Here is a 22,537-nt window from a genome sequence, read left to right on the forward strand (position 1 = left end):
AGAACTACTCCCAATGGCCATTTCATAAAGAAACAAGACTTGATGAAGCTTCCTCAAAGAAGAAAGGTGGAGATGTACCCCCATAAATAATGCATCATGCTCCAGCAAATCCCAACAGTATAAGATCCATGTGGTAATGGACAGTGCAAAAGCCAACAAATGGATCATATTAGACCACAAGAGGGTCCTGAGTTCTACTAAGAACTGATCTGGAGACTGGAGGAAGGCTTGTGATAAAAACTATAAAGAGAAAATAGCATATAAATGGATAGTTGAGGTAAGACAAATACTAGGAAACTGGGACCTATTAAAATAGATCAAAGCATCAGTATCTGAGCCCCACTAGGGAAGAAAAGGATCTAAACATTATAAATCCAAATTGCAATTTGGGACATGTTGGTAAGTGAAAAAATATTGGTTCCAAAATTCCACTCCAATTGGCTAGCAAAATGTTTAGCATGATCAAGAATGCCATGCAACGGAATAAAAAAAATAATAATCAAGATGAGGATCATCTCCCAAAGAAGAATCAAGAGCTAAAGGCAAGTTACGTAAAATTTGACACACCTGATCAGAAATTGTAATAATAATAATAAAAAAAGAGGCATGGTTTACAAACTTTCCTATCTGTCAGCATGATGTGTCTGGCCATTAAAAGCCAAGGCCAGAAAAATAGAGTTGAAATTGTCCTCACCCTCAGGAAAAACTTTCTCAGAAGCATGTACATGAGGAATAGGAAAATGAGTCAGAGAAATGTATATACTACAGTTTGCGTTAAAGTATAGAAAATAAGAAATAAAGTATAAATTTTTAAAGAAAACACTTTTGCTACTAACTGAAGTGGTTCTACAGGCAAATAAAAATAAACACTATAAGATGAAAAAAAAAAGGTATTTTTATTGTTGGCATTAAAATCACCTTTCATACAGAATGACTGTGTAAAGATTTCAAAAGTTCACATACAAATCTTCAATAAACAGATCTTATTAAAAAAATCTGATATTCTGTGCACAACAGACATTTAATTTTTACTAAAAGGTTTCCATATTTCCTGAAAATATACTTAATACTTTAAGGGTTTATAGTATTTATCGTTTCATGATCACATGATGGTTACAGAATTGGTGTAAAGGACAGAGTTCATAAACAAAGTTAAGTAATGCTACTGTATTAGAGAACAAATGATTACCTTTGTGTTACAAGAGTTCTGTCCTTGGCTTCAAATCGTTCAAACCAAATATGTGCAGTTGCTCTTCCTAAAGCTCTCTGCAAGAATCCTAAGAACCCTCCCTGTCGTTGTCCAACCTAGAATATGTTACTAAGATTACTCATTGACAATAAAAAAAATCCTCAAAGAAAACAATATCTAATACAAACTGATTTAATAAATTACCTGTATTGAAACACACAAAAATGAGAGAGATAATAAATCTTACTAATCACAGAAACCAAAAGGTGACTCATAAAAAAAAACCCTTTTCAGACTGAATAAACAACCAAACTGACTTATGATCTTAACTAATCTGAAGAATCCATCTAATTTACTTAAGAAATAACCTTTGTAATATAAAAATTCTACAAAACTGGTCTATAAGATGACCCTTACTAACTAAAGAATCAAGCAAATGGATTTTATAAAATGGCTTTAACCAAGTGAAGAGACCAAAGCATCTTACCAAGGCATAGCAGTTGTCACTAGCAAGCATAACAACATCAATAGGTGAAGTGTGATTGGCCACACAGATACCACCTCCTTTTGCTCTGTTTTCACTGAAAAGAAAACAGATTGCAGATATGTGGTAGTTCAAATAAAATAACACAAGCAACTCATTCTTTTATTATAGTTATAATAATTGAAAAGAGGGAAACTAGCATATAACTGCAAATTTCTAACCTGTTGTGATACTTGACAACTGCTGAAATGGTTCGAGACAAAATACGGAAGCACATTAAACTTGTATGCCAATACATCCACCGTTTTAACCTAAATGATAAAACATTATTTTTAAAACTACGTAGCACATTACTTGTACAGCCTTGAAACATATCTAACTTCACTAAACAATATCTTATTACTACAAAAGAGAACAAAAAATATCTGTCATTTTTTTTATCTTGCAGAGGGAAGGCTTTAGATTCTTGTTGAAAAAAGTTTCCTTTATTCTTAACTCATGTTTGATGAAAGTCTACATTTGTGATAATCTAATTTCATCTAATAATTTTCAAAATATTCCTTTTCTGACACACTTAAAATCAACAAGAATTAAGTCAGCTTGAATAGAAATTACAACAAACATCTTACCTGTCACTTTATACCCAGCCATTCAGGAGCAAGAAAAAAAACAGTAATTATTTAACTCATTAAGATATACAAATAAAAACATCTTAACTAAATGTCTTAAAAGAAAAGCAGAAAACCTGTTTAATGTAAAATAATGCTTCTTATGCAAGTAAGATTTTTCTCACACAAAAAACAGAAAATTTCAACCCATGTCATTAAATATTTTTCATATATTTATTTATGAAAAGTATATGAATAAACCCATAACTTTGCACTAACATTTTATGATTCATAATTTGCAAATGTAGTAGTAGTCACCACTGAAACTATTTACATATAAGTGATTGTTAACACACATATACACAGGTAGGTATCAGGAACACAAAATGATTTTCTGAATCCGAGAAAAGCTTACTTTCCACTTGGAACATATCCAATTGCTGCAGTGAACACAGTGAGCAGCCCCACACCCATAAAAAACAGGATAAGCCTATGAAAAAATATAGCCATAATACATCAGTGTAACAGGTGACAAAATGATGAATAAATTTTGCAAGAATAAAAGTTAAAAGTTACATTTTACTGTATTTTTTAATTAATCTTACTTCTGTGTCAAGAAGGCTTTTGATAGTATTACTGTCACTGAAGCATTTAAACATTAAACAACTCATAAACTAATTTTATGTTGATAGTTCTTGAAATACATAGAAAAAGCATTAATGAAAACTTCCTTCTGACTTCAATGATATTATACAATAAGATTACCTAGTGATTTAACAACTGTTCTTAGCTAAATCACTCTTGTATAATATTATGTAGAAGTAACAATCTAAAAAGACAAAAACAGAGAAATCATAGTAATTACATACACAGAATTTAATTTTAAAAAATATGTTTTTTAAAACAAGCTTAAGATTTTATCCCTTAACTTGACACATCAATTTCACAAACACAAATCAAACACAGAGAAACTTAAGCTTAAGCTTATGGTGATTAAATAGATTATCCACAGCATTTCTTAGAATATTATTAAGAATTTCTTTCCGTAAAGTTGGAGAAGTATTATATCAGAAAACACTAGATTTACATTAAAAAAAACTATTAAAAAACAATAACTGATTAACTCTTTCCATACAGAAGGGTCAAAGTTCATGTCACAACCTTTTACAGTTTCATTCAAAATGTAATCAAACTTTAGTTTATAATTCAAATTTTAACCTAATCTAAGTTTCCACTTCTTAATTTCAAAAGAAAACATTGAGATAAAATTATCATACTTCACTTTTTCTGTGATGTAATTAAATTCACTGTCAATTCTCCCTTTTTCAATTTATAACTTCCATAATATAGCTTCTCTACTGACTAATCAATTACAAACACAAACTATAAATAATGAAAAATAAGATATAAAAGTTCAACTAGGCTTTTAATACCAAAAATATCCCTCACATCTTTCAATGTACATAAAGAAAATTATTTACTTATGCCTACTTGTCTGAAGAACATGTTTATAGTAGATAGGATATACTGTAATGTATAGGAATCTTCAGGTTTAATTCTGTTGCTCAAAAACAGCAACTTGCAAAAGATGTTTGATGTTTATTGAGTAATTGAATTTTCCACAACTTAGTTAGAAAGTTATATAAATTATAATAGTTTTGAAGCATTTTTTGCAGTTTCTAATAACTTTTTGTATTCTATATCATATACTTGAAAGTGTATGAATTATTTTTTGGACACTAAACATAGTGAGAAAAAAAAAGCACATCATCCCAATGTAAACAGACTCAACTCTAAAGTGCTTTTTTATTCATTGTTATATGTTTTTAAACAAAAGCAACTAAAATATAAAAAGAAAAACTTCTTGAGTTATACAACAATATCTATGTAAAATGTAATTTGATAAGAAAACTAGAAAAACTCTCATGGTTAGCTGTAACCACATCAACTGTTCACTTTAAGCTGTACCAAAACACATTATGCCATAATGTAGTACTTTTCATGCACATAGATGATCCAAAGTAGAGTATTAAAACCATAAGATTAAAATAAAGTAGATGTGAAAAGGTTCAAAGCTAAGGTTGTAAGAATAAATAATTGTAATCATCTGTTACAAAATGCTGTCATTTTAGAAAAAAAAATAAGTGTGCTATTGAGTTTATTTCACATTTTCAACTTCTTATTTCACTTTATTATTGGTGATTTTGATACAGTTAGTGTTAGGGTAAAGAAAAAAGAAAATGTTTCCAAAAATAATTTGATATACATTTAGAATGTTTAAGAATTTATGCAACTGAAAGAAATAAAACTTAAAAATGAAAAAAAGTACTTCTGTTCTTAGTAAATTCAATTTTGACTCAATAATGGTTTAATAATTGCACAGACAAACCTATAAAATAAATACATTATTACAAATTCTACTTTCTTGAATACAACTAACATATATTGTTTACAAAAAGCTTGCTGAACTTCTTAAAGACACAATTAGTAAATTAAAATTTATATTACACATAGTTTCACACTTGCAAGACAAGCCAAACTGAAAAATTCCATATGGAAATTGCTAAAGAATTAACAAAAAAAATAGAAACCAAATATTTTTGACAGACCAGGCTTAACTTATTAATACTAGTCCTGTTTTTTTTTATATTCCATTAATTCTTTAATCATTTCTATATTATGACAATGGTGTATTACTATTATTTATTAATTTGCATAAAGTACTCCTATGATAATTAGTTTTCTTCTACTGACACTAGAGCAAAAAATTCAAACATGTATTCCTACCTCCCTGGTAGGAGAATTAAGTATCTCAAGCAAAACCCAAGTCCCCACATCACTGTCACCTTCAAACTGTTAAAACAAATTAAAATATATATTTTCAGTTTAGCAATATCTATTCTTGATATCTCATGATACATGAAAAACAGTTACTTAAATATGATTTTCATTTTGAGTTCAAATAGTATAAATACTTAAATGTAGGATTTTAAAAGATGTTTACACATAAACACTAGCTGCATTTAAACCATTACATTAACTACTGTAACAAATTTGACTATGTACTGAACCACACAACAAACAGAAGTATCATCCAGCTCAAATAAAAAACTGTAGTTTAAAATAACAAGGATATATTGTTAAAAGTTTATAAAAATAAATGCTAATTAAAAGGTAATAAGTCAGAAAAACAAAAACCAACAAGCTATAAGAAAGTATTTTGTTTTTAACTTCAAGACACTTAAAGAATTCTTGATATTAGACACTCCTTAGTCTTTTCACTTCAGCCATTATATAGTGTTTGAAATGGCATGGTGAACACTAGGCCACAGTATGTTTTTAAATTAAATTCATGTTATAATATTCATTCATTTTGACACATTTGTTGTTAAATATTTATACAAATAACTTTAATACTTACTTGGATGGTATATTTTATGACTGTGTGAGTTATATTAACATAATGGGTAAAAATAAGACATTTTTGATAATGTTTCTTTAATTGAGAAATAAATTCTTAATCAAAGGAAAACTGCAACAAAAATGTGTTTGAATAAAGAAAAGTTGTGCATTTAAGGTACAGAAATTTAAAAATAACTTATTGTTTATGCAAGAAAAGCTATATAAAAAGAAAGATGGTTGAAACTTTTGTCCGAGTGTTTGGTTGTGGAAAAATTATTGTGGTTTTGGAACCTAATTAAAATAGAGAGTACTAAACTTTATTATCTACCTGTACAGCAATATAGTATAGGTTGTTTTAATATGCTGTATTCAGTTTTGAGCAAAAAATGAAATAGAAGCACACTTACTTTATATACATGTAGTTCTTGTTTGTTCTTGTCAATAAGTTCCATGATGGAAGCTCTTTAAAAATGAAAGGCACATGCAAATCACTTTTATGACCTTGCAAAATATATCAATTTTTGATGCAATGACAACATACAAAGAAAAAAACATTTATTTAAAGTAAGAAAAATCAAATAAACATTCTTATTCTTAAAAAAAAAATTCTTCTGGTAAATCACATAATTTCTGAAAAAAAAAATGTGTTTAAAATATTTCAAAAAAGCTAAAGAACAGTATTATTCAAGATATATGTAAAATATCTTCATGTGGGCATGCACACAAAGACACACACACAAATACTAGTTATACAATGTTCTAGTATAAACTAGTATAAAATTGTGATAATAAAAACATGGTTCAATATTCTCTCCAGCAACTTATACTGGGTAACAAGCTTATGTGCACTTCTTTTATAACCTTGTAACTAAACATCAACAAGTTGTGTTGAAGCATTCTTAGTGTATTGCATGTAATAGAACTAAAATAGTAAATTATTCAGCAGTATTACAAAAGTTGTATTATCAATAAACATAGTGCAGCAAACATGCCAAAGCAAAAAAATCAATCACAAAATCCCAATACACAAGATAACATATGGAATTCATGTCTGTCATTACAACAATTTACATTGTTTTACTGTATCTTCATCTAACCTTGATCTCTCTTACAATACTTTAGTTTAGGTTTCAGTTAAATTATGCGTTACTTTCTCACCTTCAGCAGAAAATCTTTGCGTTACTTCATCCTCGATTATGGCCTGCAATTACAATAATTAAATTTTTGTTTCTTTGGCTCTTATAAATATACACACACTTTGATAAACAAATAAAAAAAGAAAGCAAATACTATATACTCTTTAAACTTAAGATTGTATTGAATTATTACTTAAATTAACTTGCATAACTTTAACTCTGCTGCATACACAGAATGTTAATATTAGAGCTCAGAAATTAACTCAATACCTATGAGCATTAAACAGACCAACCAGTGTCAGGTAAAGTAATCAATTAATTTAAACTAGTGTTTATGATAAATTATTAGTTTTTATTATTCCAACCACCCAAGTAATCAAAATACTACTATTATGAATTCTAATTATTGTATTCAGTTAATACAGTGTGTTCAGCTTAACTGACTTGTGCCATGACTCACAAAAACAATCAAAATAATGTTTTAAATTATTATAATATTTACTATTTTAACTCCCCAAGTCTCAGGCAAGAATAATTAAATAATGAGTCAGACAATTAATTGATTAGCAAATTCCACTACTTGCCTGACTCCAGGTAATATACAGAAGTGGTTAATTTATATTGCCTGATGACTAAAACAAGTTTTACCATTCTCAAACAGTATGTTTTACAACTGTGCAAGTTCTTTTAATATAATGGTAAAAATAGACATTTTTCAATGTTTCTTTAATTTAGAAATAAATTATTAATCAAAAGAAATCCACAACAAAAGTGTGTTTGAATAATGAAAAGTTGTGCATGCATTTACAGAATGGAAATTTGAAAATAACTTATTGTTTACTTGTCAAACAAATACTTTTACTTTATTATTTCTTAATACAGTTTTAAAATTACTATGATATTATCATTATAATACTAAAAGTACACTTCAGTCTAGTAAATTATGAATGGAAATACAATATTGGAGGTTGTGTCACCTTAAAAAATTGCATTTTTAAACTCATGCATTTAGGAACTTTCAACCATCATGCTTACATCTTTTCTTGTGCACCTGACCCTCCTGGGTTTCTAAAATTCAACATACCCAAATACCCACAAAGAAGAAGCAGAGCTTACACCTTTTATATTTATATAAAAATAATGAATTTTTTATTTAATATTATTTCTGATCAACTAAGTTATCATTCAAATAGTAATGCATCAACTAATGTGCCTATTGCCATGCACTTGCACATAAAAATTAGAACAGCATCAGTTAATTTTACAAAATACAATGTGATAATTATAACTTCTTGTTACAAAGTTTGAAAACAGTTGTGGAATGAGTAAGAATAAAACAAGATTGTCTGTTCAGATAGTGTATCACTCTTTAATTTCTACAAGCTACCTGCTGTAATGTCTTCTTTTAGAATGATAGTATGATACATGTTAACTTTTAAAAACTTAGCTGTTTAACATTAAAACCAAACTTTCATTATTTTGTATACAAAAAGAAGAGAAATCCCCCTATAAAATATAGTGGTTTGGATTAATCAATGTTGACCCATATAGTCCTAAAGTAACCCAAATAAGTTGAAATAACATTAGTGTATTCTGTGATGTTATTTTTTATTACAATGGCTTTAACATAGAAAGTTTAAAGCTAATAGGAAATAAGTTACAAAAAAAAACTCAGTCTTATCAGATAACATAAAATAAAAGGTTTAATAAAATTATTTCTTTACTCAGAATAATTTTAATTAGCTTTTTAATTTTTTGACCTAAAATATATTATAAACATTAAGTGAGAAAGACCAGTCCAAGTAAATCATGATATTTTATTTAAAACGGCTTGTCAAAATGAAAAATTACCAATGGTGATTAACAATTCCAATTATAACAAGTCCAGAATAAAGTAAAATCTATCTCACTTGTAATATGCTAACAGAACAAAACAAAGATCCAAGAAAACACTCGAAGAGAATTAAGTATTTTTAACTGACACATAAAATTATACCTTTCAAATATTAATAATACTCACCACATTGTTTTTATGTAACACTATAGTGTCATAATATAAAAAAACTATTTAGTGACAATATTATTTATTAGTTCATTTTGTAAATGAATGTTTTATTATTATTTAGTTTTTTTAACTATAAGAAAGTTGAAAGCAGATGATCTTTGATAGTTGTGTTTGTAACTCATTGATGTCTAAAATACAATGATTAGATGATTTAGTAACAAATACATAAATAGAATGAGATAATTAGGAAACAAAGACAATAGCAAAAGAGAGTAAAGTCACAGCTAAGGAAAAGTTTGTCATAAAGTTAAATGCAATAGAAGTGATAGGCCAAATGATCAGCTTAGGCCTAACCTTTCATATATTAGAGTAAGTCTAACAATATAAAATGAGATTAACAAAATAATTCATTCTGTCAAAACATGGTTTTAAAGTAATTGATTCAGCATGAGAGCATTTGAACAAAGGAAACAGAGAATATTTTGAATTAAGAAGATCAAACAATTACTGAAAGAGCAGTATATATTACCATGGTAATATGCACTGCAATTATAGGTTAATTATACACACAATACTAGTATGACAGAAAGAGGAAAATATAATTTGGCTTGTCAACTTAAATTCAAAAGTAACTGAACAGGCCCAACAGGACTTTTGACAAGAAAAAGAGAACCATATAGTGTTTATGACATCCCCATGATCTCTATAGTATAAATAATTTGTTGTACGTACATTTAACTTGTTCCAAATATATGCATATGTTATTTTGTAAACAGTTGGAATCCATACTCTTCATTTATCACTAAATTTATTTCCAACAAGTCCCAGACACTTGCTATAGAAGAATCCTAAACTCAACAACAACACAGTATATATTTATCCTATAAAGATATATAAGTAAAAGCCTATAATTGTCAATTGGCGAATACAACCTTAACATCTGACAACTGGCAATTTATCCAGAGCAATACAGCGGTCAACAGCAAAAGATGAAAACATGAATGACAGCATTAACAAGTAGGCCTATGTAATAGTAATGAAAAAAATGTAGAGGTCACAATTACGTTACATAACCATGTCAACAGGAAAAGACCTACAAGTATATGCAGGCATGACATCAGCAGATAATATGGATTATAACAAATTAAAAGTGACTTTCCTGATAGTGTATGAACTTATTGAAGAAGGTTCTTATGAGAAGTTCATAGGAATCAAATCTGACACTGGAAAAACTGGATTTCAGTTTGTGGCACATCTGCAGCCATATTTAACCAGATGGACTAACATAACCATGTGTGAAAATAGTTTTGAGGAACTTGGCAGACCTATTAGTGTGAAAACAGTTCACGGTCACGTGTTCAACCAAAATGTCACTGTTCTTAAAGGACAGAACACCAAAAGATTTAGATGAGGTGATCAAGCAGGCAGAACAGTATATGGAAGCACATGGATGTAATATAACTGTAAAGTTTAAGAACATCCAGTTAAATTCAAAACCAATGATGACTGACCAAAAGCAAGAGTTTACCAAAGGTGACAGGGCATTAACAGACAGAAGGGAGAAGAGATATTTGTTCTAAAATGGGACACATTACAAAGGATTGCAAGTCCATCATCAGCAAACAGCAACAGAAATCTCAACACAGCACTGATAAAACATTTTACTACCTTCTTGAAGGGAATACATTGAAAAGAAAACCAATCCATTTTCCAGACATAGATTATTTTTCACTATGATTAAATGCCCAAAATTTGTTGATGTTAGATTTTAAAGTTCAAATTTTGTTATACATAATATTCATACAAAAGTCAATAAATAATTCCACCAACCTCCACTCCAGCTTTCACAAACTCCATAGCATCATCTAACTGAAATTCTCTACTAAGGGTCTCCAAAGTTCGACTCATTGTTCTGGAAAACTTACGTGGTCCTGGGGACTCTGGGTGAAGCTTAACAGCTCGACTAATTACTAGAAAAAGACAAATCAAAATGTTAGGCAAGTACTTGCTAGAAAGTCAGGGTCATTCCATAATAAGTCACCTAGCACTTCTGCTTAGCACTAAACTCAGTACATGAGATTATACAAGTAAAATAACAAAACTAAGTAATATTCAGATTACTTAGGATATGAGAAAAGAATTACATAACTAACAAAATATGGTTCATTGGTGACTTCACAACTTATAATCACTTTTTCACTCAAAAATTATCTTGAAGCTAGACATCAATTTATTAAAAATTATATACAAATTCCAATATGAATACCTGTCTGTGAAAAACAAACAAGAAGAATTACAAAATTTTAGCCTTTCTGGAATGAAGAGATAAAATTAAAATTTTCATACAAATGTCAGTTTCTGCTTTTCATCTATACAGTCACAAGAAGCTAATATTCTATGGCTGTTGTGAAAAAAATAACATTATAAATACACTTTTATTGAATTCTAAATAAAATCTGGACAGCAAGACCTGTAACAGCTGGAACAAACATTTTGTTTAAATATAATGAGGTTATTAAGACAATAACATGACAAAATTAGCTAATTTTCTTTAAAAATAAGCACACATAGGCATATCATATGGTTTCCATAATCTTTTGCAACACAGAAATTTTGTTTTGGTTAGTCAGAAAACCATTAAAATTGTTCATTTCTAGTTGCCTTTGTATTCTGCCCAATGGAATATTATCGTAACACTAAACATTCATGTTAAAAGGTTAAATGACTTCAACATCCTTCACTGGTTGAGTGGATGATGTCTGTATATTACAGCTGTGAGAGAACGAGTAGTGACATAGTGCTGCTATTGCAAAGAACATATACAAATCTTCTTCCTGAATTGGAAAACATATACTTGTATAGTCCCACTAAACCAATCCATGTGCAAAGTGGCATTTATGCTATGAATGAAAATACTTCTTTGCATCTTACAGTTTTCACATAAAGTCCTAAATAAATATCAAAAACTTTTATGGTAAAAGTTTACACTTTATATGTTATTTTCTCTATCCTAGCATTAACTGTAATTAAATCATCATGATAAATGGATAAGAAAATTTTGAAAATTATGAAATAATATGAACAATATTCTTTCTTCTTCTTTAAATGTATTATTTGGTACCATACCTTCACAAACACTAACTTCAGAATTTCAACTTTTTACTATTTCATTGAAACTTTATTTTAATATTATAATTTTCTTGTACTGAAAACATATATCTGATAAGTACTTCCCTCCTCTCACAAGATTAGCTATTCTTGTCCAGTGTTGCCCTCTGTATGCTAGTTTTTCTTTATATCTGCCACAAGCTTTCTGCTCCTCCCTGTCAAAATCATGCGTTTCCAACGCATCTTATATGTAAATCATCATGTGTCACTTCTCCACTATCAGAAGCCTGACATACTCATGATGCACAAGACTTCCTTTATACACCCCTATAGAAACACTTTAAGCCTGCCAGAAGATGTAAGCATCAGAAGAAAGTAGGAAGAGAGGGTGATGGATGTGTGTGAAGTATCTATCAGAAATACATTTGCAGTATAAGAAAACTATAACTTCTGATATAGTACTTTCCTCTTCTCACAAGACTAATGAGAATCCCACATTGTTTACTTGGCAGGGCCAGTGTAAGATAATGACAGAAATACTTCCTAAAATTGTCCAAAGTACACTCCTAAAAATAAGAGAGTCAGATCCAAAGATCTGATGAGGGAAACTGCACCTCTATTGAACAAAAGAACTTAACCCCATAAAGTATAAAATGGGTAAAGCAATAGATCTGTCAAGGTGTATATTGGCTAGAATATGGCAGATTGTACTCAGTAGGTCAACTACATCCAAAACCTAGATGCTTAGAACCAACATCCATGCCATATTAGGATGAGGATCATACTGCCTTTACCTCAAGTTCAAGAGAACAGGGATTGAATCAAAAGTTGTGTTAACCTCAATCTACTAATCTGTGGATCTAATACCTGGTATCAAAAGGATGTCTTTACAACAAAACCCAACTTCCCCAATGGAGAAACAGACAGAGACGATCCAAAAAGCAATAATATTCTTGGAGTAATGTACAATTATAGATAGGAAAAAGGACAGAACTTGAACAATCCCCCTTACCTCCATTGTGACCCACAACACAGGAGGAATACAGACCACCATAAATGTGTGTGAGGAGTTATATTTATTTGTTCTACTCTAAATCTGAAAATCAACCACAAGGTATTACATCCACACTGAGGTAGAATGATGGCTCTCAATCAAAGTGGTGAACTGCAATTTGATCTCTAACTTCATTGTAAGTGTAGATTAAAAATTAGAGGACAGCATATCATCTACACCTGCAAGACACCCCTGCACTGAAAGGTTATTGCTATCTTTGTGTGGAATTCACTCAGGTGAGTATAACTCACAAAAGAATAAGGGATTGAATCAAAGCCATATCACCTCAGAAATGGGAGATAAATCCCAAAGATGACAGTAAAGAGATGTGAGTTAAGGTCTAATCACAACCTTGAAGGTTCCAACAACATAGAAACCACAAGTGAAGCCAAAGTTGAAGACAACAAATGACCCAACGTGGAGAAAAGAAGGAATATGATGTCTCCAGAAAATGCTTCAGGATATTGGGGGAGAGCTACAGAGAAGAGATGGACAGTAGAGAGATACCTTTAAAGAGTTGTGTGGGTAAGATAAAGGAGGGAAAACTGGGCATGGATCATACAGGAGATTCAGGGGATGCATCTGAAACAGGCAAAATGGAATCTAATAACAAATGGACCAAAAAAGATCAGTCTGCATGGTATTATGCAAGAGAAAACTGATCTGAAGCCCATGGGGATAAAGGCATGCTAATCCCAGTATTTAATTGTAATTAAAATTTATCAGTATGTACCCAAATATTGAGGTAGGGAAGAGAACTAAACAAGAATGGGAAGATTGGTCATGTAGTGAAGAAGGACAGAGATCACAGAAAAAAATGAAAGGGGTAAAATTTCACATACCTGAGAAACAAATTCCAAAAAGATCATATCAGGTGTTACTGATTCCTTGGGTACAGCATGAAAAGACATGAAAAAATCAGGAGTTGGAAACAGGCAATCAAAGTCCTCATATACCTGAATAGGCTCAGCTTGTTCTGGATGAAATGGCCCAAGGTCTGTAAACATAAGTTGACTCATGTAATGTTCAATCTTCCAGCAAATGAATCTGGATAAGTCTCCCACTTGGTCACCAGCACCTGAGGCCTGAAATACAGTGCTATTCACAAGGGGCAATATAAACTTCGTAATTCATAATGAGAATGAGTCAACTAATAATCACAAGTATAAATAACAATGAGGCTGTAATAAACTGGGATTAAAGTGAAGTTAAGAAACAGTCATAATAGAAACTAGAAGTGAAATAAATGACAACCACTTTGTGAGTACACTAAATGTAAGAAATAAAAAGGAACACATCCAAGCATAAGCACTGCCAAATGAGAAATGATGGTTCAGTAGAGGCATACAGAGGAAGTGACACATGATGATTTATATGAGACTTTTTTTTTTTGACACATTAGAATTATTCAATTCCAATAGTGGGAGCAGAAGGCTTACGGTATGTTTAAAGATAAAAATTGCATTTAGAGGGCAGAATGGGATAAGAATAGCTAATCTCATCAGTGTTAGGTAGTTCTGTATTGAAATTCATAATTTTATTGCCCTGTTTGTACAATGTTCATTTTTGTTTTCAAGAGTAAAGAGCAACATAATAGTAGATGCTCATACAATTATGTACATGCATGTTCAGCTTTGGACCCATGCACACTTAAATGTTTAAACCTAAGTTTTTTCTTTCTGCAAATCTTTCTCTACAGAAAAAACAACTTAAAGGAGATATTGGTATTTGTGACTCTGGGCATTATTATAAAAATTAAGAAATACTGAATAAATCTCAATCATAGAGATTTCAATCCTCAGGGTAAGTACAGCCAATGGGAGATTAAAGAGAGAGAGAACCAGGGACAGAGTCAATACATAGTTAACTTTACTTCTGTAGTTGGAAAAATTCTATGAATTATGATACAGGAAGATAAACAAAATAATAATTTACAAAAGCATGATGTAAAAAAAGAAATCTACAATTGATTCACCCAAGAGTTAATCTGTTGTTTTTGTTGTTTTTTTTAAGATTTTCTTAGATAGAAAAAGGAAAGGTATGGAATTAATGTATTTAAATTTTTAAATAGCTTTGCTAGAATATCAAACAAAAGATTAGCTAAGAAATTACACTGATAAAAGTTCAGAGTAAGATCAATTAATAGGATTGTACATTTTTGGTTGTATGAGAAAAACTGAGAAGTTGTTAATAGAATCCAGTCAAACTGGACCCTTGTAATGCACGAAGATCAAATGAAGCCTAGGAGACTGCCAAGTTAAGAAAGAATGTGTGTTTTCTTATAGCAAAGCCACATTGGGCTATCTGCTGAGTCCACCCAGGGGAATCAAACCCCCTGGGTTTGTGATTAAGAAATTGTGATTAAGCATTAATTAAGCATTGTGATTAAGAAAGAGAATAAATAGCAAACTCTGGAGGCAGAAAAGACCATCAAAGTCCTCGTCAACCAGCAAAGGCTCAGCAGTTTCTGTAGGAGCCTTGAAAATGTCTGGGAATAAAGGTTGGTCCACATAACATTCAATCTCCCAAAGTATAGAAGCCAATAAATTAATCCTAATTAAAAAATAAGGAAACTTGAATGAACTGATAAAGAAGAATGCAAGAATCAGGTTGAATAAATCAAATTATGATGAAAATTGGCACTTCATGAGGGAAACAAAGTCAAACATATGGCAATAAATGAATAAAAGAGCACATCTGAATTCAAATGCTGCTAAACAGGGAGCATAAAAGGAGTCACATATAGACTGGTATAGCTTGATGATTTACATGAAAGACATGTTGGAATCAGTTGACTTCAACAGAGGGGAGCAAGACTTGTGGCATGCATACCAAGGCAGCAATCAACGAGAACAACTAATCTTGTGAGTGGGAAGAAGTACCATATTAGAATACTGTGTACAGTTTTAGTCTCCATATGTAAGAATGAGTTTAGAGGAAGGCTTATAAGACGATTTTGTGGATGGAAAGATTATCTTATAATGATGGTTTAAGGCTTTATTTTCTCATTGAGATGATAAATGGAAAAATGATATGATTGAAGTTTAAAAAATTATCCAGGGGATTAAAAGGATAAAGGCCTTTGATTTCTTTGTACTATATGCTGAAAATAATAATGCAAGAAAACTCGTATTTTTTAATTAATAGGCTAAACCCCATTCAAGATGGTTTTATTTTGCTAACAGGATCACAGATTTACAGAAAGAGTTGCCATCAGCAATACTTGGATATAGGACCTTACAGAAATTAAATTTACTTTATAGAAATTAGTGATTTTCTTGAATAATAAAGAGTGGTTGTGCAAGGAAAGCCAGATATTCCTTTGTTGTTCATATGCTAGATTATTCACTTGGATAATAATAATGTAATCAACTCAAAAACACTTTTGTTCCAACTATAATTCAGATCTCTGGAATGGCAAGGACAGATGTTTTTTTAAATTTTGGGTTCACCACAGAGCCAAAGGTTTAATGGGTAACTTAAACTTTGCTTTAATTTTCCAAAACAGATTTCATATATATTAAAGAAAAGGTAGCTGTTTTCTTCAACACATATAGTTATGATGAAAACTAAAATACATGTTTAAAATGCTAAAGAAATGTCTAATAAATTGATACCTATATGAGTTTCTACTTCCAATACTTGTTTTTGAGCACATAGTTAGTCGTAGACATTACTCATTAACCAACAGTTGCTTTTCTATAATTTTTGGAAGTGCCAGTTCTCTGACTCGATTAGAAATGAAATTATTTTTATTGTACGAAACAATATTGTGTATAAACTTTAAGTCAGAGATGATGCTTCATGGTTTTAAAATATCCAAGTGATTTGTCACAAAGTAAAACTCTTAATTATGAAGTAAGGTAAATTCCAATGATTTTATTATAAAAGATTATGATGAATAAGTTATACATAATGAAATAAGACCACAAATACATTTATTCATTATTGACAGATATGCAACAACCCATGCTACAACTTAAGTTATCATTTCTTAACTAAAAATCACAAACAGAAACTTGTCACTGAAAATAAAGATTGAATGTTATACATTTACTATAAAATAACTTGTTATTTGTGGGTATTAAACCTTCATCTTACAGTAGTTACCTTCATGTATAGTAATGAGTATGATGAAAAACTATCAAATAACAAACAGTGTCACAATGCATATTTAAAAATTGCTTTAAATATGAGTAAAATTAAAGAAATGTACTGTGATAATTATGTGCCTATTTAACAAAATAAAAGAAATAATTTTTATCATAGAAGGACCAGTTTTACTACTAAACTAACACAACAATAAAGTTTTAAGTAGGAATCACTGATGAAGATTAATGACATTTGCTAGAACTATATTAATAACATATTCAGAAATATAATATATTTCTGAACTAGAAACAAAATCATATGGGAATTTAAGCTAAATACTAATTTATCACACAATATATAACAAATTATGTATTAAAGAAATACAAGAAATATGTTCTTAAGAGCAAAAAAAAAAAAAAACATTATGCACACAAACATAGTAAGCAACTGAAAATTTTCATCGTATCAATAAACTTTTTTTACCTGAGGTTGAATAACTGTTTCTTTCTGAGAACTCGTCTTCAACTTCCTCTGAATCCTTCTTATTGTTCTTTCTCTCTGCCTTTTCAATCTTTTCTCGTCCATACTACCAAGGTTTTTAACATATAGTAACATAAAAGATATAAACCTATTTTGTACAGAAGCATACTAGTTAAATCATAACTATGGGAATCACTAAAATTTCATTTTTTAGTATTAAGTTAAATTTTAAATATATTAAGTCTTGAACAGTAAACAACAAAAACAATATTTTTTGCATATCTTGTTCCAATGAATCTTGAAAAAGCTCCAAATTATAAGCATAAATCTTGCCATATTTAGTCTAACTAATCTGAAAAAGCAACTAAATAAAATGAATGGAAGGTGAAACAGGGATTTTCTAATTCATTTTTAATATATTTGTTGGTTTTGGAAAGAAAACTAAATTAAAAACATGTTTCTAAACTATTTTGCATTTTAACTAATTAAAAAAATCTTACAATTAAGCATAAATAATCATAATAGTTTTGAAAACAAACAAACTGACAAGCTTTCAGAAAGTGAAATAGTGATTAAAGCTAATGCATCACTTAGAGATGTTGATCTAAACTGTGAACACAGCAAACAACTCATGTATTTATGTACACTTTAGAATTTCATATTCCTTATTTATACTTAGTTTCATTGCCTTATGTTAATTATGATAATGTAGTGATATTTTTAAATATTTAAAAAATATAATCACACTTAAGAAAATTATTTTATTATTGCTTTAGTGTTTGTACTTAAGGCTAACCTAAACTTTATTTGATGAAACCTTATGAGGCAGTACTTTGTTCTTTCATGTTGTTAAAAGCTGCATCACCATTACAAAAAAGTGATTCAATGCATCTTATAGGTTATGGGTTTTAGTTTTCTCTATCTTGATTTATAATTGTTTGATACTTCTAAGTATTGTACCATATCAAAATATTATCATTAACATAAAATGTAATTTTTAAAGGAAAAAAAGGATTTACTGATCTAACTAGGCCATCCCTTTCATTAAACTAAACTGGATGAGTTAAATGTTAGGATAGGATTAGAGCCTTTTGGAAATAATACAGGAACTTCAATAAGGAAGACTCATAACTGATTATTATATGACTACATTATTAAATACTACTTTTCTTTATTTTTCCCTAATGATGATTTAAACAATATTCCACACTCTGAACAGTTTCTAGTTGGAAACAAGATTGAATAATAGTCGCATATTATAATACCATTCTTGTGGAAAACATCTGAGGCTCAAGTAATGATAAAACTCCAGAGCCAAATATTATTTCCTCAAGATTGCTGAAGCAGGTTAAAGATTGAAAATATGAGCAACATGCTTGTAATTTTTGTAATACAAATCTTTGAACATTGGGCAGATTCCAGAAAATTGGATGTTGGTTACTTAATGTTACTCTTATTATGCGAGATGACAAAAAATTTCATTACTGTATACATAATTTAAATTTCTTATTATATATCACATGAAATTAGATTACATTTTAAACCTTACCAGAAGTTAAAAATAAAGAATTGTAAAAATGTTTAACAATTAGATTCACCCACATGCTGCACTACAGGCCAAACTTCAAAAAGTAACATGGGGCAGATTTTTATCTTTCATGAAATTGTTAAACAATAGGTAACAAATTAAAAATGCTTTCCAGAAAAATTAATAAAGTACATGACAATCTAACATTAATGTTTAAGTTACCTCAAAAGCCCATAAAAGTATTTCTACATATTTTTCTCTTAATCCAAGCGACTTTCCAATTGCAGCCAGTACCATGACTGCAAAAAGCAGCATTACAAATATTGCAACTGCTATTTTCAAATACATACACATGGAACTCCAACTGATTATTTCAAACTTTCCAACGACTATCATATTATCTTTAAATTATGTTTCCACTTCACTCAATTCTTATATTTACATTAACTTAGCTAATACAAATAGCTATAACACAAGCCTAACATTTTAAGTATTTCTATGCCGACTGACACCAACCTTTGTTTATGAAGTGAGCCCTCTATAACAAATTAATTATTTTTTTCTTTGTTAAAAAAAGTTTATACACTATAAAGACTTACCTGACATATAACAAGACTACGCTGTGTGTCTTAAGCGTTTGTGCAATATCTCTGTTCATTAAAAAACAAATGTAGCTCAAGAATTGAAAAACAGCTTTTACGAAACTTAGAGCGACGTACTATAGCCAGAGGGAAAGCAACTAGTCAACTTCACACACATAATTACTTCTTCCTTTTCATTTTTGACATATTTGTGATCTCTCTCCAGTAAGGCACTATGAGTGTGAATATATTTAATGATATATGCTTATAAAACACTCTTACAATAAAAAAGCGTATCATCAGCATTTTACAACTTGCCCTTTAGTTATCTGTCTGATTGATTTTAATTATCGCAGATTATCTTTTACTTTTCACTTCACTTATTCCGACATAAGCATTCCTATGTGCACCAAATCTTTGAGCCTATTGTTACGCTGGTAGTATTTTGCCAGTGTACTATTTTTTTATAAACAAAGAATGCCACAAGTATATCTGTACAAAGTTAAATATTAATGATACATTCTTAAAACACTTATATATGAAATAATGTTATAATTAGCATTTTACAACTCGAAATTTAGGTGCCCTTAGAAGTCGTTTTTTATGAGATACTTCCTCATATGGTTCACATCTGACAATCCGCCTGGACAGGGGGCAATAGTATTGAATTGACCTTCTAGTGGCTGAGAATAAATGAGCAGGAACCCCATTTTGTTGATCATTAGTGCAGACAGATAAAAGGCCTTACTCGGGGAATTGTAATATATTCAACAGCTATTTTTATCAATCCTGTTACCCAAAGAGCACCACACACCATTATGCTATAGCTTGTTGTGTTTCGGAACAATACAACAAAAGTTCCAACGAAATTACTTGTCAAACCTGCGTGCATCCACTGTCTGAGAATTGTTTATATTTGATCATGTTGGAAAAAGTATTACAGTTTCTAAAAAGTTATGAGCGCATTACAATATCTGCCAAACCCACTGCTGTCAATATTCAATATTGCCCAAAGTAAGAAATTTAGTTATTCTGCTATAGTAGTTTATGCTGTAAAGATATCTTTGGTAGTGTTGGAACACACTTTCAGCTGTCTTGTAACATTTCTACTCACAGCACAAAAATTTCTTTCTTTTAGTTTTAGGTACTTAGGATATTGTTTGCTTGACGTGAGGGAAACTACTTTTTCATCTTATTTGCTGTGGACATTTTAATACGAACATCAAGATGATTTCTGATTGACTTTGATTGCCCTTTCAACTGTATTTGAAAATGCATTCAGTTCTTGGATTCTTGCGCTCATGGTATGATTCTTTTTGCTGAGTTTTCACTGAACCACATAGAAGAGTTATTTCCATTTAACGTTTTACTTAGAGTTGGTCAATTTGTATTCTCGGGTATCGTGTATTTATGTTTAGGCCGTGTATATCAAACATATAAAAAGTATTCTAAGGAGTAAAGTATCCTGTAGTTACATTGCTGTGTGTGTGTGTTTTTTTGCTGTATTTTTTTGCCAAATAAAGACATTTTGTTAGTTTTGAGCTAACTTGATCAACTACAACATCAAAGTATCTTAAAAAAGAAGATACTTACCCATGGTCCATTTAACATTGTTTGGTTGAGTAATTGTTTAGATTTCTTTTCATTTCGTTTTATTTGGTACTTCTAAACCGTTTTAATGTGTTTTTAGTTTCACTGAGCTTATGCCAAGTAACTAGGAAAGAAACATATAATAACTGAAGTCTCAACAGAAAGTGCATTGAAGAGCAGAAATTCGACTTTTCATAACGTCAGACTAATGTTGTGTTTAGTTAGAAGCTAGAGAGGTCTCACTTCCAAGGTACATGATCTTTATGGGAGCCCATTGATAATTTTATGTAAAATTATATGAGATGTAGGGTCCACAAAAAAATTATTAGCCCCTAGGCCCACACAAACTTAAATTTGCCACTGCCTCAGACTGGGTTGATACAAAGAAAGTGACCGAATAGTTTATATCTACATTAAAGATAGCGTCGAGTGAGACACCTGTACTGGAGAAATGTGATGTTAAGACCTCAAAAACAGTGAGATAAAATGTTAGTTTTAAGTTACAAGTTAAAATTGCAGGTGGAGTTGAGGTTAAGTCAAGCTGCATACTTATTTAAGTTCTCCAACGTAGCCATTTAGCTCTTAAATGTTGTTTTAAGATGACAAAACATGGTATTGTAAATCAGTAACAACAATGCTATTCTCCTCAAGATACTGATGCTACCCAAGTGACTAATGGTCTCTCTCACTGAGCATCACTCGATTTGTTAGTGGAAAAAAAATCATTGTAAATTTATGTGCAGTGTGTTTGGTATTACAGTTATCTTTCCCACGAGAAAGTGCACAACAGTTGACTGACCTAATCAGTGATGTCGAGAAACCCACTTGTTGAGAAATTTATATGCAAAAACGGCTCGTTTGGGTTGAGAAAATATTTTACATAGAAGGTCGAAACGTTGTTCGCTCTTCTATGTAAAATATTTTCTCAACCCAAACGAGCCGTTTTTGCATATAAAGTTGACTGACCTAATTACGTAAATAGGGTGAATGAAACTGTTATCTCTTGACCGAGATTCTATAATACGAATAAAATGTCAATCTGCATCAAAATTTTAAAACATTTTATATACCATTTATGATGGAATGAAAAATGTTATCCCCATATTTCGCACTTTCCTCTCTCTGTCACCCGCTAGTACAGCGGTAAGTCTACGGACTTGCAATGCTAAAATCAGGGATTCGATTCACTTCGGTAGCCTCAGCAGATAGCCCGATGTGGCTTTGCTATAAGAAAACACACTCCTCTCTCTATTACCTTTAAGCTGACACGGATGTCCCTA

General features: G+C 30.4%; 1 protein-coding gene across 4 annotated transcripts in view; it reads right to left on the reverse strand.

Moving 5' to 3' along the window:
- Window positions 1-19,613, reverse strand: part of Gpat4 (Glycerol-3-phosphate acyltransferase 4) — a 41,252-nt gene extending 21,639 nt beyond the window's left edge. For 2 of the 4 annotated variants that reach the window (XM_076460917.1, XM_076460915.1), the window contains exons 1-10: window positions 19,309-19,610; window positions 17,562-17,664; window positions 10,655-10,794; window positions 6,842-6,884; window positions 6,091-6,145; window positions 5,069-5,134; window positions 2,697-2,771; window positions 1,895-1,984; window positions 1,677-1,770; window positions 1,190-1,305 (exon numbers count right to left, since the gene is read on the reverse strand). In XM_076460917.1, the coding sequence (XP_076317032.1) occupies window positions 1,190-1,305; window positions 1,677-1,770; window positions 1,895-1,984; window positions 2,697-2,771; window positions 5,069-5,134; window positions 6,091-6,145; window positions 6,842-6,884; window positions 10,655-10,794; window positions 17,562-17,664; window positions 19,309-19,482 (956 nt within the window). In that variant the 5' untranslated portion in view covers window positions 19,483-19,610. Of the gene's footprint in view, window positions 1-1,189; window positions 1,306-1,676; window positions 1,771-1,894; window positions 1,985-2,696; window positions 2,772-5,068; window positions 5,135-6,090; window positions 6,146-6,841; window positions 6,885-10,654; window positions 10,795-13,828; window positions 13,967-17,561; window positions 17,665-19,308 lie in introns of those variants that run through there. The other 2 variants (XM_076460914.1, XM_076460918.1) reach the window with 2 other exon arrangements.
- Between the last annotated feature and the right edge of the window lie 2,924 nt (window positions 19,614-22,537).

This window comes from Tachypleus tridentatus, chromosome 10, assembly GCF_004210375.1.
Source record: "Tachypleus tridentatus isolate NWPU-2018 chromosome 10, ASM421037v1, whole genome shotgun sequence".
In the NCBI taxonomy this organism is placed as follows: domain Eukaryota; kingdom Metazoa; phylum Arthropoda; class Merostomata; order Xiphosura; family Limulidae; genus Tachypleus; species Tachypleus tridentatus.